Source organism: Mizuhopecten yessoensis, unplaced genomic scaffold, assembly GCF_002113885.1.
Source record: "Mizuhopecten yessoensis strain PY_sf001 unplaced genomic scaffold, ASM211388v2 scaffold4537, whole genome shotgun sequence".
In the NCBI taxonomy this organism is placed as follows: domain Eukaryota; kingdom Metazoa; phylum Mollusca; class Bivalvia; order Pectinida; family Pectinidae; genus Mizuhopecten; species Mizuhopecten yessoensis.
In genome coordinates this window covers 94,674-112,236 of record NW_018405596.1, presented here as the reverse complement: position 1 = coordinate 112,236, position 17,563 = coordinate 94,674, and the positions used below count along the sequence as shown (strand labels likewise).

General features: G+C 34.6%; 1 protein-coding gene across 4 annotated transcripts in view; it reads left to right on the top strand.

Annotated features, from left to right (window-relative positions):
• LOC110449249 (glycerol-3-phosphate dehydrogenase, mitochondrial-like) overlaps nt 1-5,078 on the top strand; it is a 40,911-nt gene extending 35,833 nt beyond the window's left edge. For 3 of the 4 annotated variants that reach the window (XM_021495997.1, XM_021495995.1, XM_021495996.1), the window contains one exon: nt 1,104-5,078. In XM_021495997.1, the coding sequence (XP_021351672.1) occupies nt 1,104-1,217 (114 nt within the window). In that variant the 3' untranslated portion in view covers nt 1,218-5,078. The remainder of the gene's footprint in view (nt 1-1,103) is intronic. The other variant, XM_021495998.1, reaches the window with a different exon arrangement.
• The last annotated feature ends 12,485 nt before the right edge of the window (nt 5,079-17,563 follow it).

Genomic DNA, 17,563 nt, shown 5'->3' with positions numbered 1-17,563 from the left:
AAATTTACTGATACTGTTTTTCAAGTGTCTGACACGATTTTCTTAACAATTCCGACCAAACATGAAGTATATTGTGTCTACAAATGCCACGTCCATGTTTTTAAATCAATTAAAAAAAAAAGAGTCTCTTTTGTAATAAGTTAGAAGAGTATTTAAAATGATAGTTTGCATCTAACCCACTGTCAGTAATTGATAACTCAGATAACACATTTAATATTTCTCACAAAATATTTGTCCACTTTTGAATGATACACATAATTCTTCGTTTTTATCCAAAAAAAATTGTTAAGTCAACACACATTTATAAGAAATTGACAAATCTTTCCCCTATAATTGAGATTTAACGCTTCAGAAGGTGATTTTGTACCCCTTTTCAGAAAATACATTTTGACAAAAAAAATGAGTTTTGAAAACATATATTAAGTTGAAATTCCAACATTCACAAAAGTTAGATTGTTTTTCTCTCTTTTGGTGTTAAACACCAAATAAAATTTATTTTTAGGTCATAACTTTCTATAGTAACATCAAATATATATATTAAGCATTCAAATACCAATATTGTAGTTGAAGTAACTAAAATATAAACCATCAGAGTTGTGTTCAATATTTTGCAAATGATATGAATGAATGAATTATCTGATTTATCTGTTTCCTTAGCAATTACGTTTAATTATTAAATGCACCTGCTTAAATGTTTTAATTAATTTAGTTGCAAGTCCAAATATTTGAATGTTTGATGATACACAAAAGAAACCTTTTAAAGGGAAACGAAAGACAATAACTGTTATTTTAGATAGCTTTTTCTAACTCGGATGTTTTGATAAGCTCACCTTATAAGTGGAATTGTTACTTTTCTCATAATGTGTAATTATGTTTTAAAAAAAATAAGTAGTTTTCAAACTCTTTTTATGTGAAAATAACTTTTAACAATATTTTTGCACAAAACAAAAATAGATTCCGCAATGAAATGAAAGCATTAATTATGAATTAAGCCTAATTTTCTACATTGAATTTAATTTGACATTTATTTAGATTATTTGACAAATTAATCATTTTAAAGGTTAGAAAATAAGCAGTATCCATTTCTATTTTTGCCATTTTAGCTGATGAGTGCATTAAAAAGTGGACACGTGGCCAACTCCAGATTTGGACAGGTGACACAGATGATGCCTGACAGAGAAAAGATAACGGTGGAACGATCAGGAGGAGGAGTATAGAAGAGGAGGCATGTAGATGTTTATAATAAGTGAAGTAGTGGACATGTTCTAAAGATTTTTCTTTAAAACACATAAATAAGAAGAAAAAAATGGAAGTAACGTTCTTGTTACGAAAAGTTACCTTAAGTCGTCTGTATACATAGAGTGGGGAGAATGGAGACAATTAAACGGAGAGTGTAATCAGTCGGGAAAGTTGCTTTCATTTCTGCGTGCACTTTGGAAAGTGTGGACATTTGGAGGACAAAGAAAAAGCAAGGGAACAAAAATTGGCCAGGAAATGTTAATTAGAACTTTTTGGATTAAAAAATGACCATATTTTTGCATGAATTTTCAAAAAGCACTGTCCTGGGGTTTTTTTTGCACTTGGCAGCGGTATAGTGCGCTAAGCAGATTTCAGCAAGTATCAAAATATCAAAAGGCAAAATGTACATGTGATTGTACAGGAAATCAGTAAATACAAGGCTAGAAAATGATCATCTCTTACTTAACACTGACAATTAGATATACAGTTTATTTCTATTCAAATAGTGACAACATTTCAATACCACTTCATTTTATTTTTCTGGGTATAGCAGTATTTTGTTTGAACTTTTCTTCACAATAACGGACAACATTAAAGATTTGTAAACGACGAAATGGCCTTTATAAAACTGTCTCTCATATGTTTACAGTAACAATAGTGTCCAATATAGGTTCATTACCTGTATCGGTTATACAATGTATGACCTGTAATCTTTATTTCGAACTCCGTTAATGTTTTGTATGATCTGTTGTTTTGTAGTGTCCTATTAAACGTACTCTTCGAAAAAACTGTTTATCCCTCAGTGATGCTTTCGTGGAATGATATTCTTAAATATATAATATATATACCAAATATATATATTTATTATAACATTTCCTCCCATTTTCCATTAACAAGTAACAAATACATGTTACACATATGTTTATCTTTGTTGCCATCGTAAAGTAACAGATGTATTTTTTTCCGTCATCGATATGATGCTTTTGCATTGGTTTACTCACTATACTATGTTGATATATTCTCTGGTGCTATTGTCATGTTTTATGTAGCATGAACACTAAAGATTAGTACAAGTCATTCTTTAAGGTATTTATTCTGTGAAAACAGATTTTTGTGAGTTTCCCCCTTAACTTCTTACTCACCAGGATTTTGATTTATGAAAAGAACAAAGACTGTTTGCAGTTGTTGGATGGTATGTCTCATAAGCAGGAAACAATCAGCCCTTGAATTAATACTCCTGATTATATGTTTGTATTACTCTTACTATGATAAGTGATACCACTTATTCTCTGGGTATTGATATTTCCGGCACTGATAAATAGATTTTGGCATACATACATATGTATAGTCATTGCCCAAATACTATGCGATATATATAGTGTCAGTTGTTGCTCCTCAGTCTTTAGAGTATAAGAATTTCTCAACATAGGCCGTTATTGTCCTATTCAATACATATTTGGGATCATATCAACAATATTGGTATACAACTCTGGATCATGATTATCACCGAGTTATTGGTAATACATTACAACTGTACCTGCATCTCCAAAGCTAAGTATACTGTACAGCTAGGGTTAATATAACCCCCACAAACTGCTTAATGCACCATGCATGTATCTTACCTCAGGAACATATCAAGACTAATATTAACTTAAGCCAAGACCTTGCTAGCAATAGGTTCTGATCAAGAAAATATTTTGTTTAAGGAACAACTTGCCGGTAGTAGGTTCTGATAAAAATAGAATTTTGTTAAAGGTACTTACTTGCTAGTGGTGAATCCTGATCAAGACAAATGTCTGAACCTATTTACTCTGAGCTGTCGAAAACTCTTGAACTCATTCACCCCTGAAGTCACATTTGAACTCTTCCAAGCCAAAGTTTGGAATAGTTCATTATAAAACTTCAGGGGTGAATGAGTTAAAGTGTATCAGAGTCCCTGTAAGTATTTTGTGATACTGCTGACTATAAATCTGCATAATTGTAATAAGGTAACCGTCTTGAGAGATGTACATGTATTGTCAATAATGGCATTTGATCAGTTATGTCATACACGTATATATATCATAATATATGGGAAATTCATTAAGGAGAGTGCATGCAAAAGGTTTTTTTATTATTTATTTGTTAGATGTTTTCATCTACAAATTTGTCTCCAATTAACAATTCTTTTTTTTTTTTGTAATTTCATTCTGTAATCTATTAAAGTATCAATGCATTGGTCCTTAATTATCAGTTTTGTTTACTGTCAATCTTCTTTCTGGTGTTAATCAGTTTTATTCACCCTGACACTAAATGCTTATCATTTCTTAATGTTTCCTTATTATGAACGAAATATTGATATGTATATGACAATAAATATGATGTCTTGTGATATGTAACTTTAAGTTAGAAGAACATCCTTCAATTAAAAAAGCACAATCGTGTATAACTGGAATTTATATCAATATAATGTATTAATTACTCATTTAATGTTGTTTACAGTTTGTTTCGTGTGAATGATAAATTACATCATTTCACACTTTTGTCCTCATTTTATATTAAAGATTTAATTTCATTGCCTAGCCGGAAGTACAAATGTGAATTTTAATTTATTTTCACAGACTTTGTGTATGCTTTTAGTATTTTAAGACTTACACCGTTTTATTTAGACCGTTGTTTAGAATATATCAAAATAGTTAGTGTGAGTGACTAACTTATGTTTAAAATGATCTCTGTATAATGTTTAAATTCCTTCCCTTGAACATGATTGTATGTGAATAAACCTAACTTGACCGTTTTCATACTAATTGATGGTTTACAAGATCGGTGAAATACTAACTGGTCAAAAGGATACAGTAAAACTGTATACTGACGGGTAAGGGTAATACATTGATATACTGATTGTTCAATGGAAAATAGTACACTATGATAGACACTGGAAAACTATCAACATATTAAAATTCATCTGCAGACATGTTTTCTTATCTATTATAAAAAATGTATTTGCTTAAATGAAACTTTCTGAAGACATCAATTAAGCAATTTTACATTTTTGAATCTGGATCACAGTATTGGGTAAACCTAAATTTCGTCATTCGAAGAAGTCCCGTTTTATAAACAGTATACCACTTGCTTAGACTTGTCTTATGTGAGTGATGAGTATCAATTTCACCTATAAATAACGAATGTATGATCAATTATTGACTTTCGTATCTGCAGTTTTGTATTGAATGTTTTAAACGTCACTCGTGCCGTGAACACGACCGTTCTTGTTGGTGAGGTATAAGTTAGCGTGGGTGATTTATAACGTTGGTATTGATGTCAAGTGTAGGTCTGAATGCTATTGCACATATAACAACAACGCTTTCAGTTTGTGGTGTTGTTTTTAATTAATACTAGGTTCTCATTGCATACTGTTTAATCTATAGCTACAAGACTTACGTTCAAGAAAAAAACAGTAACAGAATATTGCATTTTAGCTGAAAATGAGTTTGTATATATTTGTTGAAGAATGTTTGTATATTTTTGTTGAAGAATGCTTGTAGAAAACAATACCGATGTCTTTTTTGTTATTTATTGGTACACTATTGGGAAAGAAAAACTAAAATATATATATCTGTGATCAGCAGTTGAATGTACATGTGTAAATTGAGTTTCAATAGCTTATTTAACAGGTTTGACAGAAAGAAACACGATTAATGAAAGAATATCAAAAAAATATAAGATAAAGTAAAAGTGAAACTGCTTCATGATACGGTTTTGGATCGTGATCTGAACGTCTGCTTTCCTCATTTGCCTAATAAAGTAGATATTACGTGGTAGAGATATATGAGGTACATGTATTATGGTCACAGGGTATCGAGGAAAACCTTTTCTGTAGATCTTTGTATTGAAGTATATGTTATTTTACTGTAACACACGTCTATGGGGTTATTCATTTTTCCTAATTGCAGTACGCAGATGCACAAATGGTGTAAATTATACAGAATAGGAATTAGTGATAAGGTTACTTGGACAAATTATTTTTTAATGTTTATTTATTTTCTTTTGTGTAGTCGACTTATATTATCGTTAACTTTTCTTTTAAAATTTCTTCAAGAAATATAGAGTCATGTTTTGCAGAAACTTAGATTTAGTGACCAGTTTTTTACCCACACCATAACTCCTTTATTCAAATATCTTAAGTACTATTTTAGTTAGCTGATTTTGGAATTTATACTTTTATACGTATATTGTATGTTTCTTTTCATTTTTTTTAACCTATTTGAATTTTTCAAATAGTCTGTTTTATTTATTTACAGATTGTGTAAATTGAACTGTTGTGATATAACAATATAACTATAATTTCTATTCTAGATAGTCTATCTTAAAAACGTGGAAGGTAAGCTAATTAAAAAAGACTATCTCAAAAAACGTGGAAGGTAAGCTAATTGAAAAAGACTATCTCAAAAATAAGCAGTTGGCTTTCATATTGTCATTTTCTTGAAATGAAACAACAGGAATAGATAAAGGCCACTCCAGTCTGCTTTTAATTTATGTTGAAAGTGTAAAAATTGTCGCTGTCAAAGTCGATGCCTTAAGTTATTAAGTAATTATATTCCTCTGTTCAAATAGAGCTGCTGAATATTGGGTCGTCAATTGGATAAAGTAAGATTATTAAAAAATAACTCGTTGAACGAATGTTGAACGAATTCGAAGAAAACTGATTTACAGAAATTTAATTAACAAACACTGTAACTCTTTAAAGTAATGATAACCAACGATTACCTACATGGGCATGCCAGTTAACGTTATTACTGATTAAAATCATTGCAGTTACTGGAAAAAAGGCGATTCATTAATTGCTAGTATCTTTGAGATATTATAGTATTTGATGCAGAGATACTTGTTGCTCAAGCAATGACGTCATAACTTCATGATTAATGAACGTTGCTGTGCACCATTGCTATGCATTCTCTTGCACAAAATGACTAACGGGAATTTGACTTTTTGGTATGCAAACTAAGGGAAATTGATCATCGTGATTTGAAAAAATCTTTTTATCGGCTAAATAGTTCATGATTTCTTTAAAATATGTAATTTGTATAGGGAAACTCAATACTGATTTTATAATATGTAATGGAATTCTGCTTTTCAGAGACTGCATATGTATGTTAATGCAGCATTGCATACGTTTTGGTATATCCAGCTTCGAATACATTATCTTTAAAGCCAATATAAATCGCCATTGGACCACAAGAAATAATCTCAACTACCTGTAATTTACTTTTTATACATAGCATTGAGTATTGTATTACGGTAAGAATGTATCTATAAGTTTTGCATTTGAGTTATTTACATTTGTTTTTATACTTAACTGACTTCCGATCCTGTTATCCCGACTGTTGTTATAATTTGTCTTGTATTACTGACGTTTATCTAAAATAAAGTTTATCGACTTTTGATTGTTTGTTTTTTTAAATTTTCATTATAGAGTTTTCGATTGGTATTTTCCCAGAAATTAATAATCAAGAATTGGTTAGTAACTATATACTACTCACATTTTGCTAAGGATCACCTATATTTTGAAAAAGATAAATCAAAATATTAGAAAGGATATTATATTTTCCTTACGTACTGCGAAGATGTTAGCCTTCCAAATTGTCCTGTTTGGGCGTGTTCAGTCAACCATAAGAGCACTTGCACGCTTTTCCACATGTACACCCCTTTCAAAAGCTAAGCTAAGTAAGGCGTTGTTCAAATTATTAAGGAAATCAATTTAATAAATATTCTTTACGTGTTTTTGTTTTAATATGGCACAAAGACGAACCAGACAACGGTGAAATGAAAAGAGGCATCGGAATGCTGCAAGCTATCATGTCTCAACGTCAGGTTGCAGCAGACCTTGGTTCGTCTCAAAGTGTGATGGCAATAATGTGGAATCGTTTACAAACTAACGGAAACCCTTCCAGACGTAATGCTAGAGGTCGTTCTACGATTTTTGCTCATAGAGGCACAGGTTCCTGACTGCCGCAGCTTTACGAAATGGCCTCCTAAATGCTTCTAGTACCCGGGTAGCCACTCAGACAGTTAGGAACCGTCTTCATGATGCTGGTTTAAGGTCACGAAGACCAGCAATACGAGTTCCCTTAATTGCCAGTCATGTTGGGGGCCGATTAAATTGGGCCCAAGTTCACAGCGCTTGGACTCTTCAGGAATGGGAACCGGTTCTTTTTACTGACGAGTCAAAAATCTGTCTCGACTTCACCGACAGGCGCGTTAGAGTATGGAGACAACCTGGGGAGAGGTTTCAGGCAGGTAACGTTGTGGAACGTGACCGATATGGTGGAGGTTCAGTGATGGTGTGGGGGAGGCATAAGCCTTCGTAGGAAAACTGACCTCCATGTCTTCTATAATGGTACCGTTACGGCCCCGATTCACTGCAATGAAATCCTTGATGCCTATGTCAGACCCTAGGCTGGCGCTATTGGCCCTGACTTCATCATTATGGACGAGAATTCTAGGCTACATACAAATTGTATATATAGAGCAACGGTGACTGAGCAGTATCTACAGCAAAACACTATTCAACGAATGGATTGGCCAGCCCGCTCGCCGGATCTAAATCCCATCAAGCATGTGTGGAACATGCTGCAGACAGCTGTCTCTAACAGAAATGTTCTGCCAGGAACGCTCCAGGAGCTGGGAACAGCTTTAGTGGAACGCTATCCGACAAAACCGGATACGCGATCTCATTCGGGGCATGTGCAGACGTTGTGAAGCTGTAATTGATGCTCATGGGCGTCACATTCGATTCTGAAACAGTTTCTGTTTATTTAGGATGAGTTATGTTCAATTTCAGTTTTTTATTGAATACCTCGTTGTTACCTATTTTGAGGGTAACCCTTTTCCTGTGGCTCATTTTCCGGCTGTAATTACAATTTTTTTGAATTTTTGCGTGCTGATGAATTAAAAGAGCAATCAATTTTTCAAAAATAATCTCAGTATAAACGAAATGATTTTTTTTTTTTTTTACATATGCCTAAAAATAAAAGTGATCCATAGCAAAATGTGAGTAGTATACATTGTACCCTAAGCGGATTAAAATGATAATTAAGCGATTGGTTGTTTCTAAATAGTGATATATATATATATATAGTAATACGTATCCTACGGACATACCTCCATTAGGATCCAGTGTTATATCGGATTTTACCGTCTATATTACTTCTTTGACCCATATAAATATAAAGCAAAACACGAAGACTAAATCGCTAGCGCTTTCGCCCATTTTGGGACTCTTCGCCGGTGTTATACATATATATAATTATTCTAAATACTGTAAATAAGTCGCTTGATGATTTTTTTTAAGCAACAATGGCTTATCTAAGTATCGCACAAGCAGTTTACATCGGGTAAAACATACAAATTGAGTGGAACAGATAGAAATGTCTTCCAAAAAATGTCAATAAGAGAATTTTTATCAAAGAGTACACATAGTGTACATAGTTCGAGTTTAAAATCGATATATTTAGGTCAAAATATGAAAAAAGCAAGATTTAAGGGACCCTTTCACCACTACAAGGTTACAGTGAGAAGATCAGGTGTTCATTTAGGGAAACGTTTTCTTTTCTATTGACCACCCACCATGTTTATCTACGTGAAGGTTAAACCCCAGTAAGGTTACCTACTTAAAGTGAGGATTTGGGATGGTAACCACAAGATGTGTTAATGATAAGATTGTGTTTATAATATATCGACCTCCTACATGTGTGACACTTTGGAGGACAAACTGTAACTAAAATTTGACTAAAATTTACATGGTGGGCGGTCTATTAGGTGAAGGACGTTTGCCTTTCTGGATAATCTGATCTAATTACCTTTGTGCTGGTTCAAGAGTTTCTGTAAATGTTATGTTCTGTTGAGATTTTAGAACTGAATCAGTATAAACAAGACATGTTCCGCACCTACCTCCGGTTACAGAAGGGCGGAACAAAATAATGGAAACCCTTCTTCATTAACGTTGAATATATTTTATATTAAAGAAGACTTTATTTTATTTGAAAAAAAACTTATGGGGGCAAAAAGGTGGGCCAAATGTAGGAAACAGGGATACATTTTGAAAATCCTATTCATTCCGTATGAGTGAATGAATTTTAACCAAAGATGTTTTAGAAAATATCTTGATCAAGTTGGCATAAAAAAAATATTCCGGGAACGCCTGCTTTCCTTCACCAAGATCTGAAACGTGACACGTCCTCAAATGGCCATAGCTGTTAATAGAACGTAAAACAGAAACAAACTTTAATAAGGTTGCATCTAATCATATCTAATGTCATCAAGCATGATTTTCTATAACACTAGTAGAACAGTAAACATAATTTCGCATTTGGGTCATCCTCGATACTCCAAGGGTTACGCTCACTACCACGTTATGAACCCCTGGAATGTGTCATTGCAAAGTTAAAGGCACGCGGCATCTATTTGATTAGACAGAGGTAAAATAAACCTGACCAATTGCTACATGTAGACTGATACCTGTTTCCTAAAAATGTCAAAGGAACGACACCAGACTTCAAAGCCCGTCAATAATTTGTACCGCTACCCGACCGCGAGATTCTTTTGATGATTGTCAAGGATCATAATAGTCCTCTTGCCTCATTTACAAAGTGGCGCACACTGAGACTTTAGTTTTGCTATTGCACTTTCCATGAGTGTAGAGAGCGTAAGTGAGCGTATCACACGGTGTATCAAGGACACATTTGGGCAGATTTACATTGCACGTTCTTCAAACAATTTTGCTTACCTGAGACTCTCCGGCTCTTCAGACTGCGGGTTAAGGCGTCTGATATTCTGCTACCACCAGCCCCCAACCACATAAGTCGCGAGTCGCGATGTTGGGCAGTCGCCATATACTGGCCGTCGGCCGGTGATTTATCTCCGGGATCTCCGGTTTTCTTCCATAATCAAAACCTGGCACGTCCTTAAATGACCATAGCTGTTAATAGGACGAACCAAAACCAAAACTAAAATCACGAGGATTTCTATTAATATCGCCAGAGACTTACATTGTGTTTAAATGATCTAGGAAAAGGTCTCTGATATTCTTTGTTTCTTATAAACCCCCAATTTAAAGGCACAGGGCATCTATTTGATTGGACGGAGGTAAAATAAACCTGACCAATTTCTACATGTAGACTGATGCATGTACCTGTTCCCTAAAAATGTCAAAGGAACGGTGGAGCAGAAGGCCGTCACTAGCCGTATTACCAGAGTACATTTCAAACTCTTATTTTTTATGTTTATTAGTCTTAAGACTTTTCATTAACAACATCTACTCGTATATTCAATAAATTAAGAATTCAGAACAAGATACTATATACAAATACCTTGACGTACGCACTTCATGTTATACATATAAAATTAGCAGCTTGCCACATGAATCGACATTTAATATCAAGCACTTCATGTTATAACAGTTAGCAGCTTGACGCATGAATCGACATTTGATATCAATACAATTATCACATTGGCACTGTGGTTACGGTCGAAGAACCAAACCCACGTAAGCAACCAGATATTGACGGTAACAAGGATTGGTACACGTGAATAACGTGCTCTTAGGCATGAAGCAGCATCCAGCAGATGTGTTATCACACACTAAAAGTTGTACATGTAAATGGGACAATACATAAGAAGCAGACACACATCTTTCATCTCCTAAAACGATATAAGGAGCATTTATCAATGATGTAAGAAAAAACCGGTACATGAATCAGGCAATGAGTAAAATAGGTTTTATAACAGTGACATATGGTGGGTTATTTGTGCCATTTCGTTATTTCGCGGCGAAATGACGACATCAAATAAAGTTTAAAATGTTGCGATCTCGCCGCGAAATAACGAAAAGACGAAAGTGACGACATTTGTAACACGAAATAACAACAGTTGTAGGTCGATAATTATCGCGTAATTAATTTGTCTTTTGGCTCGACTTTTGTCGTGTTTTCGTCTTTTGAAGGCGGAAAGGCGAGATGACGACAATTAAGATGCAATTCTAACGTTTGATAGCTGAAAGGAGTTTTCTCAAATGTGTAAAACATATATCAAAGTTTTACTTTCTACACAAACAATTTGCTTATTAAACGTGTCGCAACGTTTCAAGACCGGCTGGTCCCGTTGTCACGCTATGACTGAGTGAGGGATTTGTCTGATTTACCTGTACAACAATGTGACGATATTGTTTATTTTATGTCACTCGACCCGGGACGTTTCGGCTATCTATGGAGAGTATATCCACACTACATTAGATAGGTTACAGGTAGGGTGTGTATCTGACCCCCTCTCCTGTTATGTCAGTATCGGGTCATGCCCCCTCGTTTCTGTTTCTGTTATGAGTTTTTCTGATTTTGATATCAATCATACAATCATATTATATTTACAAATTCGTCATATCGTTGTACAGATAAAAAATGCAAACCTCTCACTCAGTCATAGCTTGACAAAGGACCAGTCAGCCTGGAAACGTTACGACACGTTTAATACGTACATTGTTTGTGTAGAAAGAAAAACACATTTTCTTAATTACTCCATCAGGTACCATCTTACTACATTATGTTTTATTAGACTGTATCATCACACTACCTCATGTATCCTCACACTAGATCATGCGTCACCTTACTACATCATGTATCACCACACTACATCATGTATCATCTTACTACATCATGTATCATCACACTACATCATGTATCATCACACTACGTCATGTATCATCTCACTACATAATGCATCATCTTACTACATAATGTATCATCACACTACATAATGTATCATCTTACTACATCATGTATCATCACACTACGTCATGTATCATCTCACTACATAATGTATCATCTCACTACATCATGTGTCATCACACTACATAATGTATCATCTTACTACATCATGTATCATCACACTACGTCATGTATCATCTCACTACATAATGTATCATCTCACTACATCATGTGTCATCACACTACATAATGTATCATCTTACTACATCATGTATCATCACACTACGTCATGTATCATCTCACTACATAATGTATCATCTCACTACATCATGTGTCATCACACTACAACATGTATCATCTCACTACATCATGTATCATCACACTTCATCATGTATCATCTTACTACATCGTGTATCATCTCAGTACATCATGTATCATCACACTACCTTACGTTTCATCTTACTACATCATGTATCATTACACTACATCATGCGTCACCTTTCTACATCATGTATCATCACGCTACATCATGTATCCTCACACTACATCATGTATCCTCACACTACATCATGTATCATCTCACTTCATCATGTGTCATCACACTCCAACATGTATCATCTCACTACATAATGTATCATCTTACTACATCATGTATCATCACACTACATCATGTGTCATCACACTACATCATGTATAATCACACTACATCATGTATCATCTTACTACATCGTGTATCATCTCAGTACATCATGTATCATCACACTACATCATGTATCATCTACTACATCATGTGTCATCTTACTACATCATGTATCATCACACTACATCATATGTCATCTTACTACATCATGTATCATCACACTACATCATGTATCCTCACACTACATCATGTATCATCTCACTTCATCATCTATCATCACACTACCTTACGTTTCATGTTACTACTGTACATCATGTTTCATCACACTACATGATGTATCATCTTACTACATGATGTATCATCTCACTTCATCATGTGTCATCACACTACATCATGTATCATCACACTACATCATGTATCATCACACTACATCATGTATCATCTAACTACATCATGTGTCATCTTACTACTTCATGTGTCATCTTACTACATCATGTATCATCTCACTACATCATGTATTATCTCACTATATCATATATCATCTAACTGCATCATGAATCATCTCAATAAATCATGTATCATCATACTACATCATGTATCATCTCACTACATCATGTATCATCTCACTATTTCAGGTATCGTTACACTTTATCATGTATCATCACACTACATCATGTGTCATTTTACTACATCATATATCATAACACTATATCATGTATCATCTAACTACATCATGTATCATCACACTACATCATGTATCATCACACTACATCATATATCATCTTACTACATCATCTATCATCACACTACATCATCTATCATCACACTACCTTACGTTTCATGTTACCACTGTACATCATGTATCATCACACTACATCATGTATCATCTTACTACATCACGTATCATCTTACTACATCATGTACATGTATGTTCCCCTCTAACCGCATCTAATGTATTGTCAATACAGTCATCCTTTGACTGAGACATGTCCTTTACCCCTTCGTGGGCCCCACGCTCTGCTGACAGTTCACCTGTACCCATTTGCTGTGTATTATTTGTAGCCTTACCTGTGCAATTCCTGGCCAGGTGGTCTGGGTTCCCGCACAGGTAACACTTCCTTTCTTGTCGGGTACTTGTAAAAAGGATGGTTAGTTTGACCACAATAGGTTATTCTGTTCTATTATTGTCAGCAAACATTCTGACTTTGAAACGTTCAAATTTGGTTTCTCTAGGAATGATTCTTTTTGCATTAACTAGTTGTATGTATCTTGTTCCCGTTTCTATTTCTGTTCCTTTAATTTTGCCCCTTCTCAAACTATCCTGTATCGGCTGAACCTACTCCGACATCACTATATATATATATCCATCAGGTAATTCAATGGGGACATCCATGATAGTTTCGTTAGTGACAGTTTTTTCACCATCAATGATCCTACAGTGGAGATATCTGATAACCATTCCACTCACCAATAAGGCATGCTTGTGTAACATGTTAACACTTGTGTCAACACTTTGTGTAACATGTGTTACATATTTTGCGATAAATAAGATATTTGTAGGGTTAATTAGAAATGCTTCTTTTCGTTTTATTATTGTTGTTATTGTTCCGAACAATGCCACACACACAAAAAACTGAAAATATTGAAATTGACGAAAATTTATTTTTTGGGTTTTTTTTCCAAAAAAGTCCCCAAACTATCGGAATGTTAAGATTTTCATAAAATCAATTCTACATAGTTGCATAACTATTATATGAAAGTTTCAACGAATTTTGCTGGTTTATTGCGAAAGTGTGGAGCCACCTTAAGCTGGATGCCTTGTATGAATTCCCTGTTTAGGGCCCCATCTAATATAAGCTAGACAGAACTTCCTCATGTGTCAAACTATGCATGTGCTTTGTGCAAAAATGTACACTGGTTTCTCTAGAAATAGTGTCCATTATAACAATTTGATGAGTCCTGATTGGTATGTGTAACCTATTTACAAACTGAATAGCAATAAACAAGTTGCAAGAGATTTTCAAGAAGAAAACCAAGCTCGAATGCACAATAATTTTTACAATGTTTTGAAGGTATATATGTTATCTCCCCTGGTATTGTTTTTGACACCATATTTGTATTACGTCATTTAACTAACAATGACTGATATATATCATTCCGCATGTATTTTATATATATACTAGCGGGAAAAAAACCTGTGCATGCCTAAAATGTGTTATTAAAAATAAATGTGTTTGACGTAGAACAACAAGGTTTTCAGAGACAATTTATTTGTTATTTATTAACAGTTCCATTCCATTTTCCACGTTATGGAATCAATAAGTACTGAGTTCACAATGTTAATACCTCGTCTGTCCACCGTTTGCCTGAATACAAGCCTGGCAACGTCGACGCATGGAGCCTATCAGACGGTTCAAGAATGCTTGTGGGATAGCATTCCAGATCTGTACCAACGCTGCAGCCAAATCAGCCAACGTCAGCGGTTGATTATACTAATTAGGTAATGCCCGTAATCTGCGCTTCATTTCGTCCCAGACGTGTTCAATGGGCGACAAATCGGGGGATACAGCAGGCCAGGGCAACACGTCAACGTTCTGCTGGGTGTGGCCTGGCCTTGTCCTGCAGTAGCGTAATGTGCTGTTGCTGCCCTTGCACGAATGGAACGACGTGGGTCCGGAGGATTTCGTCACGGTAACGTAGCGCGTTCAAATTCCCGTTAACAACCACCAGAGGCGTTATCCCGTCGCCCCAAATCATAACGCTGCCTCCGCCGAAAGGACGTCGTTGTACCACACACGCGTCACTGAAACGTTCTCCAACGCGACGATACACTCTGGAACGGCCGTCACTACTATCCAGGTGGACTCGCGACTCGTCTGTCAACAAAATGCCTGCCCAATCCCGTCGAGTAAATCGCAGATGCCTTCTGTATTTTCGTATTGCAGAGTTATCTGCTCTTGTGAGCAGGTATTGATTGTTACGTCATTTGTTTGTGAGATTAACGTCGTCAACTTTTGAGAAAACAACGTAATTTCTCACACAAACCAATGACGTAACCATCAATACCTGCTCACAAGAGAAGATAACTCTGCAATACGCAAAGACGGAATACCACCATTGATAAACGAAGCGTTGCACCTAGTATTGCTGTTGTTGTTTTTTAAACTCGTTAACAGAGTAGTATTTACATCATTTCCTCTGTCACAAGACTATAACTCACGGAATAAATTCACACAAACGCCGTAGAAAAGAATCATAACTACAATTTATTTAAAACATAGAAAATAGATTAACATCGACAAGCTTATTTATTTCACCACATACAAACGTCTCCACTGTGTATTACGTAAATTAATATTCCTCATTTGTATCCAAAGATCTTTTGCTAATAAATTTATAAAGGGGAACGTTACAAAAAAGTAAGAAATTAATTCAAAAAACTGTAAACGCTAAACGTTTCCGTACCACTGCACACCAGTCTAAGCTGATAAAATATGTAACGCTCAATATACATATGGGTATATTAACAATGATCTAAATAAAAGATCAGCCACAATAAATATGTATCAGAGTATGATACAGAATCAACAAGAACAAAAATGTAAAGTCCACAATTCTCCTTTATTATGCTCTTTACCAAAATGGGAACTTTATGTTCAGCATCGTGAAATTTGCCTGTCCCATTGCAGACAAAACACCAAAGGACTCAACTGCGTTTTTTATTCGTTTTTACAGTTACCTTCCCTTATTTACTGAAGGACATTTCCATTGACCTGGTAGCGCATTCAGTTAGGGAGAATATAAAACAATCCGAGGTCTAGAGTTCGAATCCTGCTCTGACATTACTAATTGTATTTACATCGAATAGTTTACTGATCATAATTTTAATTTCATGTTGTTGTTTTTTTAGATGATAAATCGAAGATTAAGACATGACAAAAATTCCCATTGCATCGTTACAGTTCTTGACAGGGGCACGGGGATCCGTAAAAGTGCTGAAGTTAAAGATTGTGGCGAACATTTTCGAATACTTGGATATGCTGCATATAAGATAGACTGGCTACCATCCCCTAAGTTTTTATGAAGAATTTCTCAGCTGCATTTTACTACTAGCTTATCTCCCCCTAGTTTAGAAGAATCAGACATCCAAGTGATCAAAATCTTTTGAGGTAAACTTTTTTCTTAATAATTCAATATTCTAGAGACGGTGGCCAGTCTACATATAAGATCTCAATACAATGTATGTATCTTTATCAATGATAAATATATACATTTCAAAGATCGTCATTTAAAATCAATTCGTAAATAGTCATTATTGCTCCTATATCATTAAATAAGCTTTTAGAATAATTCTAACCCCAATGTACTATGATACTGTACGAAATAACAATTTCTTTTCTTTCTGTATAAATGTAAAATATTGCCAACATTTAATGGAATAAAATATATATATAACCCTTGATCGCCAGGCATCTAAACTAGCAACAGAAAAAACAAATTCTGTGTATCTTATTTTCATGTTTATATATGCATATATCTTCATTGCTTTTCTCTAAAATATTATTGGAGTAAATGTAAAGCAACATTGTTAAGAAAAAACATTTACATGCATATTTTGAATTGCCCTCCTTCACATATAGATATCCAAAATTCATGTAATAAAGTATCAACGACATTGAAGATAGATTATACAAGCAATCTGCACAATTTAGCAAACAATGGTATATACTAATACTATATATACACGGATCAAAGAAATAACATCCCCGATAACTTCATAAATAACACTGGATCCTTGCAAACGTATGTTTGTAGGATACGACTGTCTTACCATCGGTATATTGGACAAGGACGTAATTCCGACAGTGTACACGATATGAGGTTGATGAGGTTATCGAAATTTCGGAGCAATCCGCTCCTTTGTCAAGACAAAGAAAGCAAATAGAAC